The 12,522-nt window shown below is 36.4% G+C and overlaps 1 protein-coding gene across 1 annotated transcript in view; it reads left to right on the forward strand.

Annotated features, from left to right (window-relative positions):
- The window catches only part of CWC27 (CWC27 spliceosome associated cyclophilin), a 135,014-nt gene that overhangs the window by 3,463 nt on the left and 119,029 nt on the right, over window positions 1-12,522 (forward strand). The window contains exons 4-9 of the mRNA XM_068422852.1: window positions 932-1,075; window positions 1,808-1,906; window positions 2,062-2,165; window positions 3,246-3,315; window positions 7,021-7,100; window positions 10,344-10,377. Of these exons, the coding sequence (XP_068278953.1) occupies window positions 932-1,075; window positions 1,808-1,906; window positions 2,062-2,165; window positions 3,246-3,315; window positions 7,021-7,100; window positions 10,344-10,377 (531 nt within the window). The remainder of the gene's footprint in view (window positions 1-931; window positions 1,076-1,807; window positions 1,907-2,061; window positions 2,166-3,245; window positions 3,316-7,020; window positions 7,101-10,343; window positions 10,378-12,522) is intronic.

Genomic DNA, 12,522 nt, shown 5'->3' on the forward strand with positions numbered 1-12,522 from the left:
ATGGGGCAGGCGCCTTTAACTTGTGACTGAAGCAGCATAGACAGTCTCTGGGCCATCCATCTCCCTGCTGCTAGAGTAGACTCATACAGATAACATGAATGTGAAGTTTGTGGAAGGGATTAGTACCTGAGCAGAGAACAAAACAAATATTACCAGTATTGTAGTAGCATCACTGCTTAATATTAGTGGTATCTCAATATTGCAGTTTTAGAATTGTGATCCTACCCATGGTATTAATATATTACTCATTGCTTTCACCTTGCTTTGAAAGTAGTCCTATTGTGTCTTTATATGGTCCAGAAAATGTTCTTCCTATGGATTTTTGCAATACTGTACTATTACAGCCTGTGACTGAACTTCCAGTTATTTTACTTGAATTAAGATTTTTCCCCTAAATGCGGTGGTTAAGTACTTTTACAAGAAATGTATGAAATACAGTTACTTTTAGAAGTGCTTTGGATTTTTTTAATATTGGGGGGATAATAAATTCTAACAAAAATAATGAATAACAGTTGATTATTAGGCAATGATGGGAAAAAGAGGAAGTTAATAAGACAGAACTTAGATTTTTTTATTAAATCATATGTCTTTCTATTATTGATATACAGGTTTCTAATTTTTTTCTTTCAGTGTTTGGTGCTTATGTGTTTATGGTTTTCTTTTGAAAGAAGATTGTTCACTTGTTTGCATTATTATAGGCACTAGGAAGAAAAAACATTGACTGAAAATAATCTTTTCTACTGAAAACATTTTAAATACAATTGTGGCATTAAATTCTAGAAGACTTTGGTTATATTACTGTCCGAATTTAAAAGAAAATTAACAGCATATTTTCTGTGTGTGCATATTGATGTAAATAAGGTGTAGCTAAAGAAGTGGAAAACAGAGGTACATACTTAAATTGTGTTCTTTTCTCTTCTGTCTTTGCCAGGATGAATTCCACTCACGACTGCGATTTAATCGAAGAGGACTTGTTGCTATGGCAAATGCTGGGCCCCATGATAACGGGAGTCAATTTTTCTTTACGTTGAGTCGTGCAGATGAACTTAATAACAAGCACACAATCTTTGGAAAGGTCTGCTATACAGATTAGAGTCCCAGTTTGAGTTTGACAGAAGCTACTTTTAAGTTTCTCTGTATTCAAAGGCTGTTTTAGTGTTGTTTGCTACTACGTACATTTGAAATTTATTTCACTGCTTTCTAAGCTGTCTCTGTTCTCTTTGTTTCCCATGTCTGGTTGAAATGTTTCTATGGGTTATTCCCGTAATTATCTACTTTGCTGTTATTGTTCTAAAATATATTTTCATGTTGTGCTTCCTTTTAATAATCTCACCAATATGATTATGTCTCTGTCTTATTAATCAGTTCATCTAATACTAGTAATATTTTAGAAAATTCTGTTTGTAAATTCTAATTGCCCAAGAAGAATCAGGAAAATTAAAAATATACCATGAATTTAACTCTCTCATGGTTTACTTGAGAGAAACCAACTGTGTTTTTTTATTTCACAATGTCTTTTATTTTATTGTTTCACAACTCACAGTAAGAAATTGACATCTTCCCCTGCATTTGCTCTCGAAAACACAGGTTTAGCTAGCTGTATTCCTTCAACTTTTGCTGTTAAATTTGAAAAAAACAAACCTTTGTACATTGTACTTGCTGTCTTCTAGAAGTGTTACATGCTTACAGTATTTCCTATATAATTTGTATTTTCAAAATTCTTTGCATAATAATTGCCTTTCATTTGCACAATAATTAATAAAAATTATAAGCAAGAACTTTCAAACCTTTTTTATAAATTTGACAGGTTACAGGGGATACAATATATAACATGTTGCGCCTGGCTGAAGTAGAAGTTGACAAGGAAGAGAGACCTCTCAGTCCACACAAAATAAGAAGTAGTGAGGTGAGTGTGTTCTGATTTAAAATTTGAAATTTTAAAATTCTTCTGTTCATAGTGCTCAGAAAGCTGTGTTCTAGTATGAAAACTTGGCATGTCTTTTTATGTATTGTTTTAAAATACTTATTAAAGATGTATCTAAAGTCTTACTTTTTTAACAGGTTTTGTTTAATCCTTTTGATGACATTGTTCCAAGACAGAATAGAAAGCTGAAGAAGGACAAACCAGAAGAAGAAACTAATAAGTCCAAAGTAAAAGGCACAAAGTAAATATATGCAACATAAGTGATGGTTAATTTTCTTTCACCTTTAATTTGCAGCTTGGTAATTTTCTATTTCTGCTTTTGAAACAGAAGGCTTTACCAAAATGCACAGGGGAATGTTCTCTAATCTTAGCGAAACCTACTTCCTTGTTTCTGAAGAGACTGTACAAATCTAGTTGCTCTGACTGAAGTGGTTACTGTGCATCAGATGAGCTCTAACTGTTTCATGCATGCTGATAGTTTGTTGCAGAGGAGGGGTAAAAGGTAGCTTAAGGCTTTCCCATGGGCAAAAATGTGCAATCATTGTTTTGTGACTGAGATGACACTGAAGTTAATACTTCAGTATTATTGAGTAACTAGGTCATAGCTCAGTTGTTTGAGGTTTTTGAACTTATTTTGTCAGCTACCACTTCTCTCCCACTAAAATACTAGCAAAAGGCAGGCATTTAGACATGGGAAGTTTCAGTTTCCATGAATGAAATTTGGTAGTCGTAAGCATGCAATGAAAAGTAATAGGAAATCTAAAGTGTGTGTATGCTGTCACTTCTGTTGGACAGAAATACTGTTGCGACAGACTGGTTCCAAAATAGTGTAAACAATTAATTTGGGAAAAAAAAAAAAAAGGTCAGTACTTCTTAATTACATTCTGTGAATGTGTGTGCATTTGATGCCTTTCTGAGCTGTCATATCTTGAAAATTTTGTGTTTGGTACTTGAATGTTGCTTTGTTGGAAAAAAGAATTGGAAAAAAAAGCAACTGCTCTCTGTTCAAAGCTGTCAGCATTTAAAAGTCTGTGAAAGTTAGCCAAGGCAGAATTTCTTAAATTCTGTCTTAACATTTTCTAAGTGATGCTTAGCTATCCTGATTGTTTTGTCTCAGGAGTAGAGTATAACATGCTTCACTAAATATTCGTGGTTTATTGCAAAACAACATGTTGTAATCGTTTGAAACTGGTACATTTAGCAGGACAAAAATTTTTTTAAAAAATCACATACAATATGAAAGTAATATGTTTAAAATTTATGGAATGTTGATAAGGCAGTATTTAAAGTTTTACTAGAAAATGTGTTTTTTCTCTTGAAGAAATTTTAGCCTGCTTTCCTTTGGGGAAGAAGCTGAAGAAGAAGAGGAGGAAGTCAATAGAGTTAGTCAGGTACTGTACCAAATCATCCCCATTTTTCTTTTCAACTTAAAATTACATCTTTTGCTTGTTTGTGAAAAGCTTTAAAGTTCTTAATCTTGTTCTTATATCTGAGTTCTGAACAGTAATACTAGAAATTGCCTCAGTTTTTATGATTCTACTATTTTAACATGTTGAAAAAACGGAGGTTTTTAACTTTTCTAACTTTGAAGGTGCCTTCAGTTACTGCATGATGTTTTTACATTTCCATGAACATGAAGTTTCATATTTCATAGTGTAGATCTATGTCTGCTGTTTAAAATTCAGAGAGGTGATAGGTACTTTATTCTTCTGCACCTCCTTAGTTATAAGAGTGTGATTTGATGGTAAAATACTTGAGGTTTGAAATAGATCAACTTGTTCATTGCCAGTGCATTCTTAGCTTCATTTTCTTATGTATATCCATTCTGTGTGCAAAATGAAGTGGGGTTATTGTGAGGAAAATAGTGCATTATCATAATTAAATATTGCACTATTGTGAATTGTCCACATTCACAGAAGTAGGGTTGCATAGGTAGTCTTTGATCTAACGTTTCCTTACCTAACTTTGCCACTTAAATAAGGTTAGGTTAAAAATTAGTTTAACAAGTTTCCATTCTCATTTCTACTGCTGACCAGACTATTTCTCTAGAGCCGTAGGCTTTCTTATTTGTACGGTTTGGGTACCTGCATGCTTCAGTAAGTGACCAGACTACACGGTGCTGAATCCTGTACCACACAAGTGAAAAAATGGTCCTCAGTCCTCAGGATTTAGTGAAAATACAAAAGACAACAGTGAGTAATGATGGACAGTATTGCAGTGAGATAGTATCAGTCAGGATGATAGTAGAGGTTTATCACAACAGTGGCTTTAACTATTTTTCTTTTTTGTTTCAACTTACCAGTCAGGCTAACTATAATTGTTTACCTTAACATGCTCATCTGCAGTTTTGCTCTTGGTGTATGTCTGGTTTTTAATATAGGATTTTAATTTGTTTGTTTTGATGTTCTTCCCTTTCATGCCAAATACTTGCTTTTCAGTTTAAAATTATCTAAATAGAACAATTCTTTCATGACAAACCCAATTTCAGTGTTATCATGTTGTCTTCAACTCAGTTTAAAATCTCATCCTCGTATTTGTCATGACTAAATTCTGGACTAACTGTAGAGGGCAAAATAACCAAATCAACTGTTTATAAAGAATTTCTATTAATTCTTAGCAACAGAATGAAACCTTTTTTTCCAAACCTCATTGCTTGTTTCTAATAGGTCTAGATCAGTATCTTTCTAGTTCTGGACATTATCTTAATCTAGGTTAAGTTGAAGTATGTGAACTTCAGCACCAACTTTCATTTTCTGTTTTCTATATGAAAAATTGAAGGTCAAAGTTAATAATGGGATTCTTTGACATCTACAAATTCAGAATCCTTCGGTGAACTGTTTTTGGTTGCTAAATGCAGCACGTCTTGCTTGTTTCAACATAAGAAGGGTATACTTTTAAGGACTGAGGTTGAGAGGAAAGTCTGCAAGTAACTGAGGAATCCTCTAACAGATCTGGGAAAAGGGAACATTTTCTATTAATTTTTAGTGCAGTGAGGCTGAGGCTAAAATTATCTAAAGAGTAAATGAAACCACCAATGTATCAGGGTGAAAGTTTTATGGTATTTAATAGTTTCATATTTACGTGTGAAAAATAAGAATTCTTGTCTTAGTCACATCATATTAACCAAGGAAGTACTGAATTTAAGAATGCCTCCCTAAGTCTTTTCTCCATCTTCCCCATTATGAACAATTTTCTACTCCGGACTTGTTCAGCCTGCACTACTCTTAGTCTAGGTGGGGGGATATGTTTTGCCTTTGCATTTGCCTTGTATCACCAGATTCTTGTTTCTGAGACTGTACAAAGAAGGGCAAGAAAGATGACTGGGGATATGGATCATGATAACTTTAAAATTTGAAAAAAGGGAGAAAGAGAGGGAAAGATGAGAATGATTATTCCCTGTTTCTTACAATGTAAAAGTTGAGACACGAAGATAAATGAGCAAATAAATATATAAAGAAAAAGATTTTTCCCTCTTGAAATTTAAGTCATGAATGTTTAGGCCACAGAACATGATTAAAGTAAGAAGTATAAATAGTTTCAAAAAGAAATGAAACAAGGGATTAGGGCCATTAGTGTCTTTTAAATGTTACAGAATACATATGTCTAAATGGTTATGTTATAGAGCGCATGAATTTTAGAAAGGAAATTTGTATACCCCAGGAGGTTATAGAAGGTGGAGATCACAGGATTAGAGAATTTTGTGTCAAGGAGTGGCAAGAGCAGAATCACCTCATGAGGGTGGACAAAGCAAGGAGGCAAGAGGGATTCCAGCACAGGCAGTGCACTCACCAACAGGGGCACAATCCGACAGGGTCTGGATGGAGCAGGCAGAGTTGGTTGCTGGTAACAGGGTCCATCAAGAGTCCTGGACACGGCAAGCAATAACCAAGACCAAGGGTCCCCATCCAGAGAATCCAGTCAGGAGCAGCAAGAGATGGGACAGGAGACAAGGCTGGAGACAGGTCTACAATGTGGGTCCAACAGGCCTGTCCAAAGACGAGGTTAGACACAGGTACACCTCTGACATAGCTCAGGCAGCAAGTGAATTCCCAGGCCTGAGCTGAAATGGAGTTCATAGGCAGAGAAGCTCCAGGTAAAACTCCTCAAGGCCACTAAAGCTATTAGTGCACTTGAGGACCTGACAGTGGCACTCCCACTCATTGTTGATTAGTGTTTAAACTGAAGCTTTCAGTGTCCAAACTGGTCATTTAATTGTCTGTAATTGTTTGGAGCAGTTTACAAAGGTAGTAAACACTTGTCTTATGTTTCATCTAGCTCCTGAACACACACACGAATTACTTGTTGAAGGAAGTAATTTTTCATGTTGCTGAATGTGTTAGTCTTTTTTTCTGTTTAAAAGAGTGAGATTTTATTATGCGCACAACTACTGCCTTCCTGAAAGGATTATAAAATACAGCTGAAATGGAGACATTCAGGTCAAAATAGAGAATGTTTCTGCAACAGAGATTTTCAGTCTGATTCCAGTCTGAGATTTAATTGTACTTTTTGGATTAGGACGGGGAATACTTTCTTACTGCAGTCTTTCTGCCTGAAGATCTTACGTGTTGTTGGATTTATTTGACTGCTTGCTTCAGTAGATGACTCCTGTGTGATGTATTGCAGGTTGATGTATTGCAGTTGTTAATTTCTTTTTCTTTTTCCTAGGGGTCTAATTAGTGTCCTACCAATTGATAAGTACTTCTTTGTATCTGGTAGTTCTTTTTGTCATATGCCATTATTGGAGGGTCAAGTTCTTAACTCTTCATTCACTCAAGTATATATGTGATAGACCATGTATCATTACAATGTGTAATGATTGTGATGATTAAACCATCTATTTTTTTCTTTTTTTTTTTTTCCCCTCTTTCCTTTAAAATTAAGTGCACTGCTATTGCAAAAATACTTTTTAAATCCATGGAGTCAGTTGGATGCTCCTCTTTCTGGGACACCTTCTCTGTTCTTCTGCTATTAAAAGTGTTTATGCTTACTGGTTAGGCTGAAGCTAACAAGAAACAAGTAATCTTTTTCTTACCATTATCCTTTTTCACCATCTATTCTCTCAAACACTGAAATTTATAATACCTTTTTTTTTACAGAGCATGAAGGGAAGAAGTAAAAGTAGTCATGATCTACTGAAAGATGATCCACATCTGAGCTCAGTTCCTGCTGTCAAAAGGTTAATATGGATTTCCAATTTCCAAAAGAGATTTACTTTCAGGATGTTAGACCTGATTAGCATCATGCATACTCATTGTTTGTCTGTTACTCCTTAAGAAAGGCAGTGCTGGATTGGACCAAATGTTCCTCTAAGCCACTATGCTATCACCAGCATTGACTATCAGTAGATGCCCAACAAAGAATGAAAGCGGGGCAAGCATGATGTTTACCTGAATAGTCTCCCAGCCTCCATCTACTTTAAGCTCAGGGGACTGTCAGAGTTTGATGTGGTTCATGTATTTAGTAATCCTTAATAGAGCTCTCATCAAAGTACTTATTCAGTCTCTTGTAATATTGTTTGCATTCACACCGTCCTGCCTGCTGCAGGAAGAAGTACCTCTTTTTTTTGTGAACCTGGCTGCTACTGGCATCATTTGGTAAGTTCCAACTGTTAAGCTGGAAGAGACAGTGCAGTCAGTCCCTTTATACCTCTCTTTACTGCAATCCCTTTTTAGGCTATCTCTTTTCTGGCCTAAACTTTTAAAGCCTACTCAACTTTTCTTCACACATAAGTTGTTCTGTACTTGTGGGTATTCTTGTCATTCTTCCCAATACTGGTTCTGTTCTAAAATATCTTTTGTTTTTATAAATCTAAACAACATATTAAAAATTAGATGAATCATAAATCTGTATGGTTGCATAAAGATGGTTTCTGTTTTCTTCTCTGTTTCTTTTTAATACTTCTTAACTTCTGATTTGCTTTTTTAACCACTGGTAAGTATAGAGCTGAGACAATTCCATGAAAATATATCAACTCCAAGGAACTGCTTATCATAGAGTAGTTTGGGTTGGAAAGGAGCTTTAAAGCTCATCTAGTCAACCCCCCTGCAATGAGCAAGGACATCAACTAGATCAGGTTGCTCAAAGCCCCATCCAGCCTGACCTTGAATGTTTCCAGGGCTGGGGCATCTACCACCTCTGTGGGCAACCTGTTCCAGTGTTCACCACCGTCATCGTAAAAAATTTCTGCCTTATATCTAGTCTGAATCTACCCTCTTTTAGTTTAAAACCGTTAACCCTTGTCCTATTGCAATAGGCCCTACTAAAAAGTCTGTTCCCATCTTTCTTATAAGCCCCTTCTAAGTACTGAAAGGCTGCAATAAGGTCTCCCTGAAGCCTTCTCTTCTCCAGGCTGAACAGCCCCAACTCTCTCAGCCTTTCCTCACAGGAGAGGTGTCCATCCCTCTTACCGTTTTTGTGGCCCTCCTCTGGACTCGCTCCAACAGGTCTATCTTGTACTGAGGACTCCAGAGCTGAAAACAGTACTTCAGGTGGGGTCTCACCAGTGTGGAGTAGAGGGGCAGAATCACCTCCCTTGACCTGCTGCACATGCTTCTTTTGATACAGCCCAGGATATGGTTGGCTTTCTGGGCTGCGAGTGCACATTGCCAGCTCGCATCCAGCTTTTCATCCACCAGTACCCTCAAGTCCTTCTCCACAGGGCTGCTCTCAATCTATTCATCCCCCAGCCTGTGTTGGTAAACAGGGGTTGCCCCAACCCATGTGCAGGACCTTGCACTTGGGCTTACTGAACCTCATGATGTTCACGTGAGCCCACTTCTCGAGCTTGTCCAGGTCCCTCTGAATGGCATCCCATCCCTCAGGCGTGTCAACCACACCACTCATCTTTGTGTCCTCTGCAAACTTGCTGAGCGTGCACTTGATCCCACTGTCTGTGTCATTGATAAAGATATTAAACAGTACTGCTCCCAGTACAGATCCCTGAGGGACACGTCATGATCAGTGGTGGTCAGCTGAGAGATCCTTGTTCTGTATGTAGGACTCCTTTTCCTTATGTGCATAGCTTTGCTTTTATCTACTTCAAATTTCATCTGTTCTTTTATTGTCTCAACATTTAGGTCTGTCTGAAATTCTTCAATCTGCTCTTGGCTTTACAATCCTCAGTAACTTAGTGTTATCAAAAAACTCAGTGACCTGGCTGTTTGCCTACTTTGTTACTGAGCTCACTGAACAGCTCTGTGGCTATTGTGGATACACACTAGTGATCTTCCTCCATTGCAAGAACTGATTGTTTGCTTCTAACTTCTGTTTCCTGTCTTTTAACTATCTATTTATTCATTCGTGGACTTTCCTATCACCCCAGGACTGCTTAGTTTTCTTAAAAACCTTTGGTTAGAGATTCTGTGTGAGTCCAAATATATCAGGGAGATCATCCGCAACCACGTGCAGCCCCTTCAGAACAGTCCCAGAGGTTGGTAAGGCAGTTCCCTTTATAGCCATGTCACAAATCCCAAGTAGGTCATTTTACATCTTCCTGTGGCTGCCACTTGTTCAGGACTGACATCAGAATTACAGACCTGGATGCATTCTAAATATTTTCTTCAATACTTATAAATGTGTTTTTGTTTTTGGTTTTTTTTTTCAAATTATAATCTATTAAGAAATACTTCCACAGAGAGTTTTCTGGATTAATTTTTTGAATGAAATGAATGTCATTGACTCCAAGAAATTTAACATTTCTTTGATGACTTTGATTACTTATTGATAGCTTAGAGCACACCCCAAAGCCTTGACTTTGGGGACTCCTTTAATAATCCTTGGTTTGTTTCTCTAACATAACTTCTTTCTAAATTGTGGGGTGGAAAAATCTTCAAGGGTCTTTATTATTAGTTTGTGACAATTAACAGTAGATATGTTAGCCATAGTATATTCAAATAGATTCCTTTTTTAATACACTAAACTGTAGCTGTATAACAAATGAAAATTTTGATGTTAATCTTAATTATCAGTATAGTGCATGTTGAACATGCCTATATAAAGAAGGCTTTTCCAAAATATAGACTGTTTGCAATGAAATGCTAGAAATTGTTTGATACAGGAGATCAAAAACATCCATCTTAAGTGAGTTTTGTTGTTTTTTTTTCTTCTAACTGTGTACATTAGTGTTTTGTCTGGATAGCTCAAGATATGGTTAGAATTTATTATTGTATGAAAGTCTGTGGGTTTATTCTGTGTTTTTAAAACATTTCTAATTAGAAAGGATTATGACAGTCAAATGGTAGAAAATACTATTAATTGATACTTTTAAGATGAACGTGAGGATGATATAAACGACTAGGTTGCCTAAAATTTCAAGTAGCTAACCAAACAAAATTTTTAATTTAAGAACTGTTTTTTTAAAATGGTATTTTAAATCTCCTTTGGTACTTCAAAGTCATTATGATTATTTTTCTTCTTTTAGTGAAGCAGCAAGTGAAGAAAGGGATTTGAGTGAGGTAAGTAACATTTTTTAACAAATAAGTCTTTGATTTTTGTTGTGTGTGAATTAGATTTTCTTAGGGGTACAAATGCTGCTTTAGAGGTTTTTAAAAACTAGCTCAAGTCAGATTTCCAGCAAAAGGCTGGAGGCCCTTTCAGAGCTGTAGGGTTTGGCCATTGTGAGCATTCACAACAGGGTAGAGTTACTACTGCATACTACCAGCTGCACTTTGTGAAAACTGCTTACCAGATGTTTTGGTCAGTAGATAAGGTATATGGGAGGTTATGTACCACAGAGTGACAAACCATTAATAAACACCTTGAAATTGCTTCTTAAAAAAAGTTCACTGTGAATAATGGTATGACTCCAAAGACTGAGGGGAAATCTGTGTATGAGTGAGAGTCCTATTGGAAAGATTTCTTCAAGGAAACAAAATTTCAGTGAATATTTATCACTTAAATTGTGTTGATGAAGACTGTCACCTCTGAAGGACAGGAAATCTGAATAACCAAGCAGTAACATACAACCGAACATGGAGACTATCTAAATTACAAGGAGATTGTCATACATGGTGCAGAGTAAGGTTGCTAGCTGAAGTGTGCTGAAGTGTGTCTTTACCTCCAGCTATAGGTAATGAGGGTACCCCTTTGAGTTGCATTTGAGACAAGGATGTAATATTTGACTAGGAATGTAATCTCCAATTCCCCAAAGTGAATCCTGAAAAGTACTGTTTTCTATCTATCCACCATGCACAGGTACTTCACTGTTAGTTGATGCACTGTGGAAGTGAAGGAAAGATACAATCTATCCCATTCTTGCACCAAAAAAAAAAAAAAAAATCTGCTTCCACGCTGTTTCCTGTTTTGTTTTTTTTTTCCCCAAAGTATAATAAGAGTTTAGGTTCTTCAACCCTTCTTTGTAATTCCTGCTGTGCGGGGGCATTTCAGTGTTAGAAGGATTCTGAGAATTGTATTTAATGAATAATTCTTAGATGTTCAAATAGCCATTTGTTAAGTGAACTGGATTTGGAGAATATAGAACAGGGACATGTTAGGTATATTTATTTAAATTTTTATTTTTCAGCCTAATTAATCTGAATACTGTTATAATAATATGAAGTAGGGAATAGGAAGGCTTTTTTTTTTCTTGCAGGTGCTCTGCTTAGATTTCATTTCATTGAAGGATGTTAGCTAGAATATAGCATTTCAGGCTGTTAACTAAGCCTTGTAAAGTGACACTAGTATTTTATCATCTCCCCTGATTTTATTTCAGTTAACACATCACAGAATCACTTTCACATTTATACGGCTGCAACATGTTGGTAGTTTTATAGCCGTCCTATGAGAAATAATTCTTCCAAATCTCCCTACCTCCCTCAAATAAAAAGTCCCTAGAGTGTAAGAGAAACTCTTATTATTATTCCCTGAGCGCCTGACCTTGCTGTTCATGGAATTTAAATATCATTCTGTTTCTCTTACTGTAGTCCTCAAGGTCATACATTTCATGCTTTGAGAGTCGGATCCCTTATATTAACGGTACCTCATCGCTATTTGTTAAACCTCTTTTTGTGCCTAAGTCATTAATGAAAATATTATATGAAATGTGTTCATGAGATTTTTTTTTTTTTTCCCACCAGTGACATTGCTCTGTTTCCCCTTTCTGCACAACTTGTTTTCCTCTTCCTGTTTGTCAGGTACTGAACAGTAAGTTTCATGTAGTACTATGGATAGATAAAGCTTGATATCTGCCCCCCAGTTCAATAATCTTCTCAAATGGCTAAATCATATTACATACAGTAGCCATGAGTCATTCTGACACAGTCTCTCATGACATTTTTATTTCCAGAGCAAAGAGAAGAATAGGGCAACTCCACCCAGCTAACACCAGCAGCAAAAACTAGTACAGCTTCCAGGCAGGCAGTTTTGCATTTCTCTGTCACTAAGGGAACACCATCATCCAACTGAACAGCCACTTCCCTCCTGAGTTGTCCACCTGACTGGTCTTCTCGTGTCTAAATCTAAAATCTAAGCATGGTAGTCTGAAGATTCCTAAACAGTGACTTAAATATGACACCTGAAATCCAGCTCTTCATTTTTCTCTTCTATTCCCAAAATTGTGCCTCGTGCTGCTTTTATTTTTCTCCCCTCTCCCCCTCCATGTT

Source organism: Nyctibius grandis, chromosome Z (genome assembly GCF_013368605.1).
Source record: "Nyctibius grandis isolate bNycGra1 chromosome Z, bNycGra1.pri, whole genome shotgun sequence".
In the NCBI taxonomy this organism is placed as follows: Eukaryota; Metazoa; Chordata; class Aves; order Nyctibiiformes; family Nyctibiidae; genus Nyctibius; species Nyctibius grandis.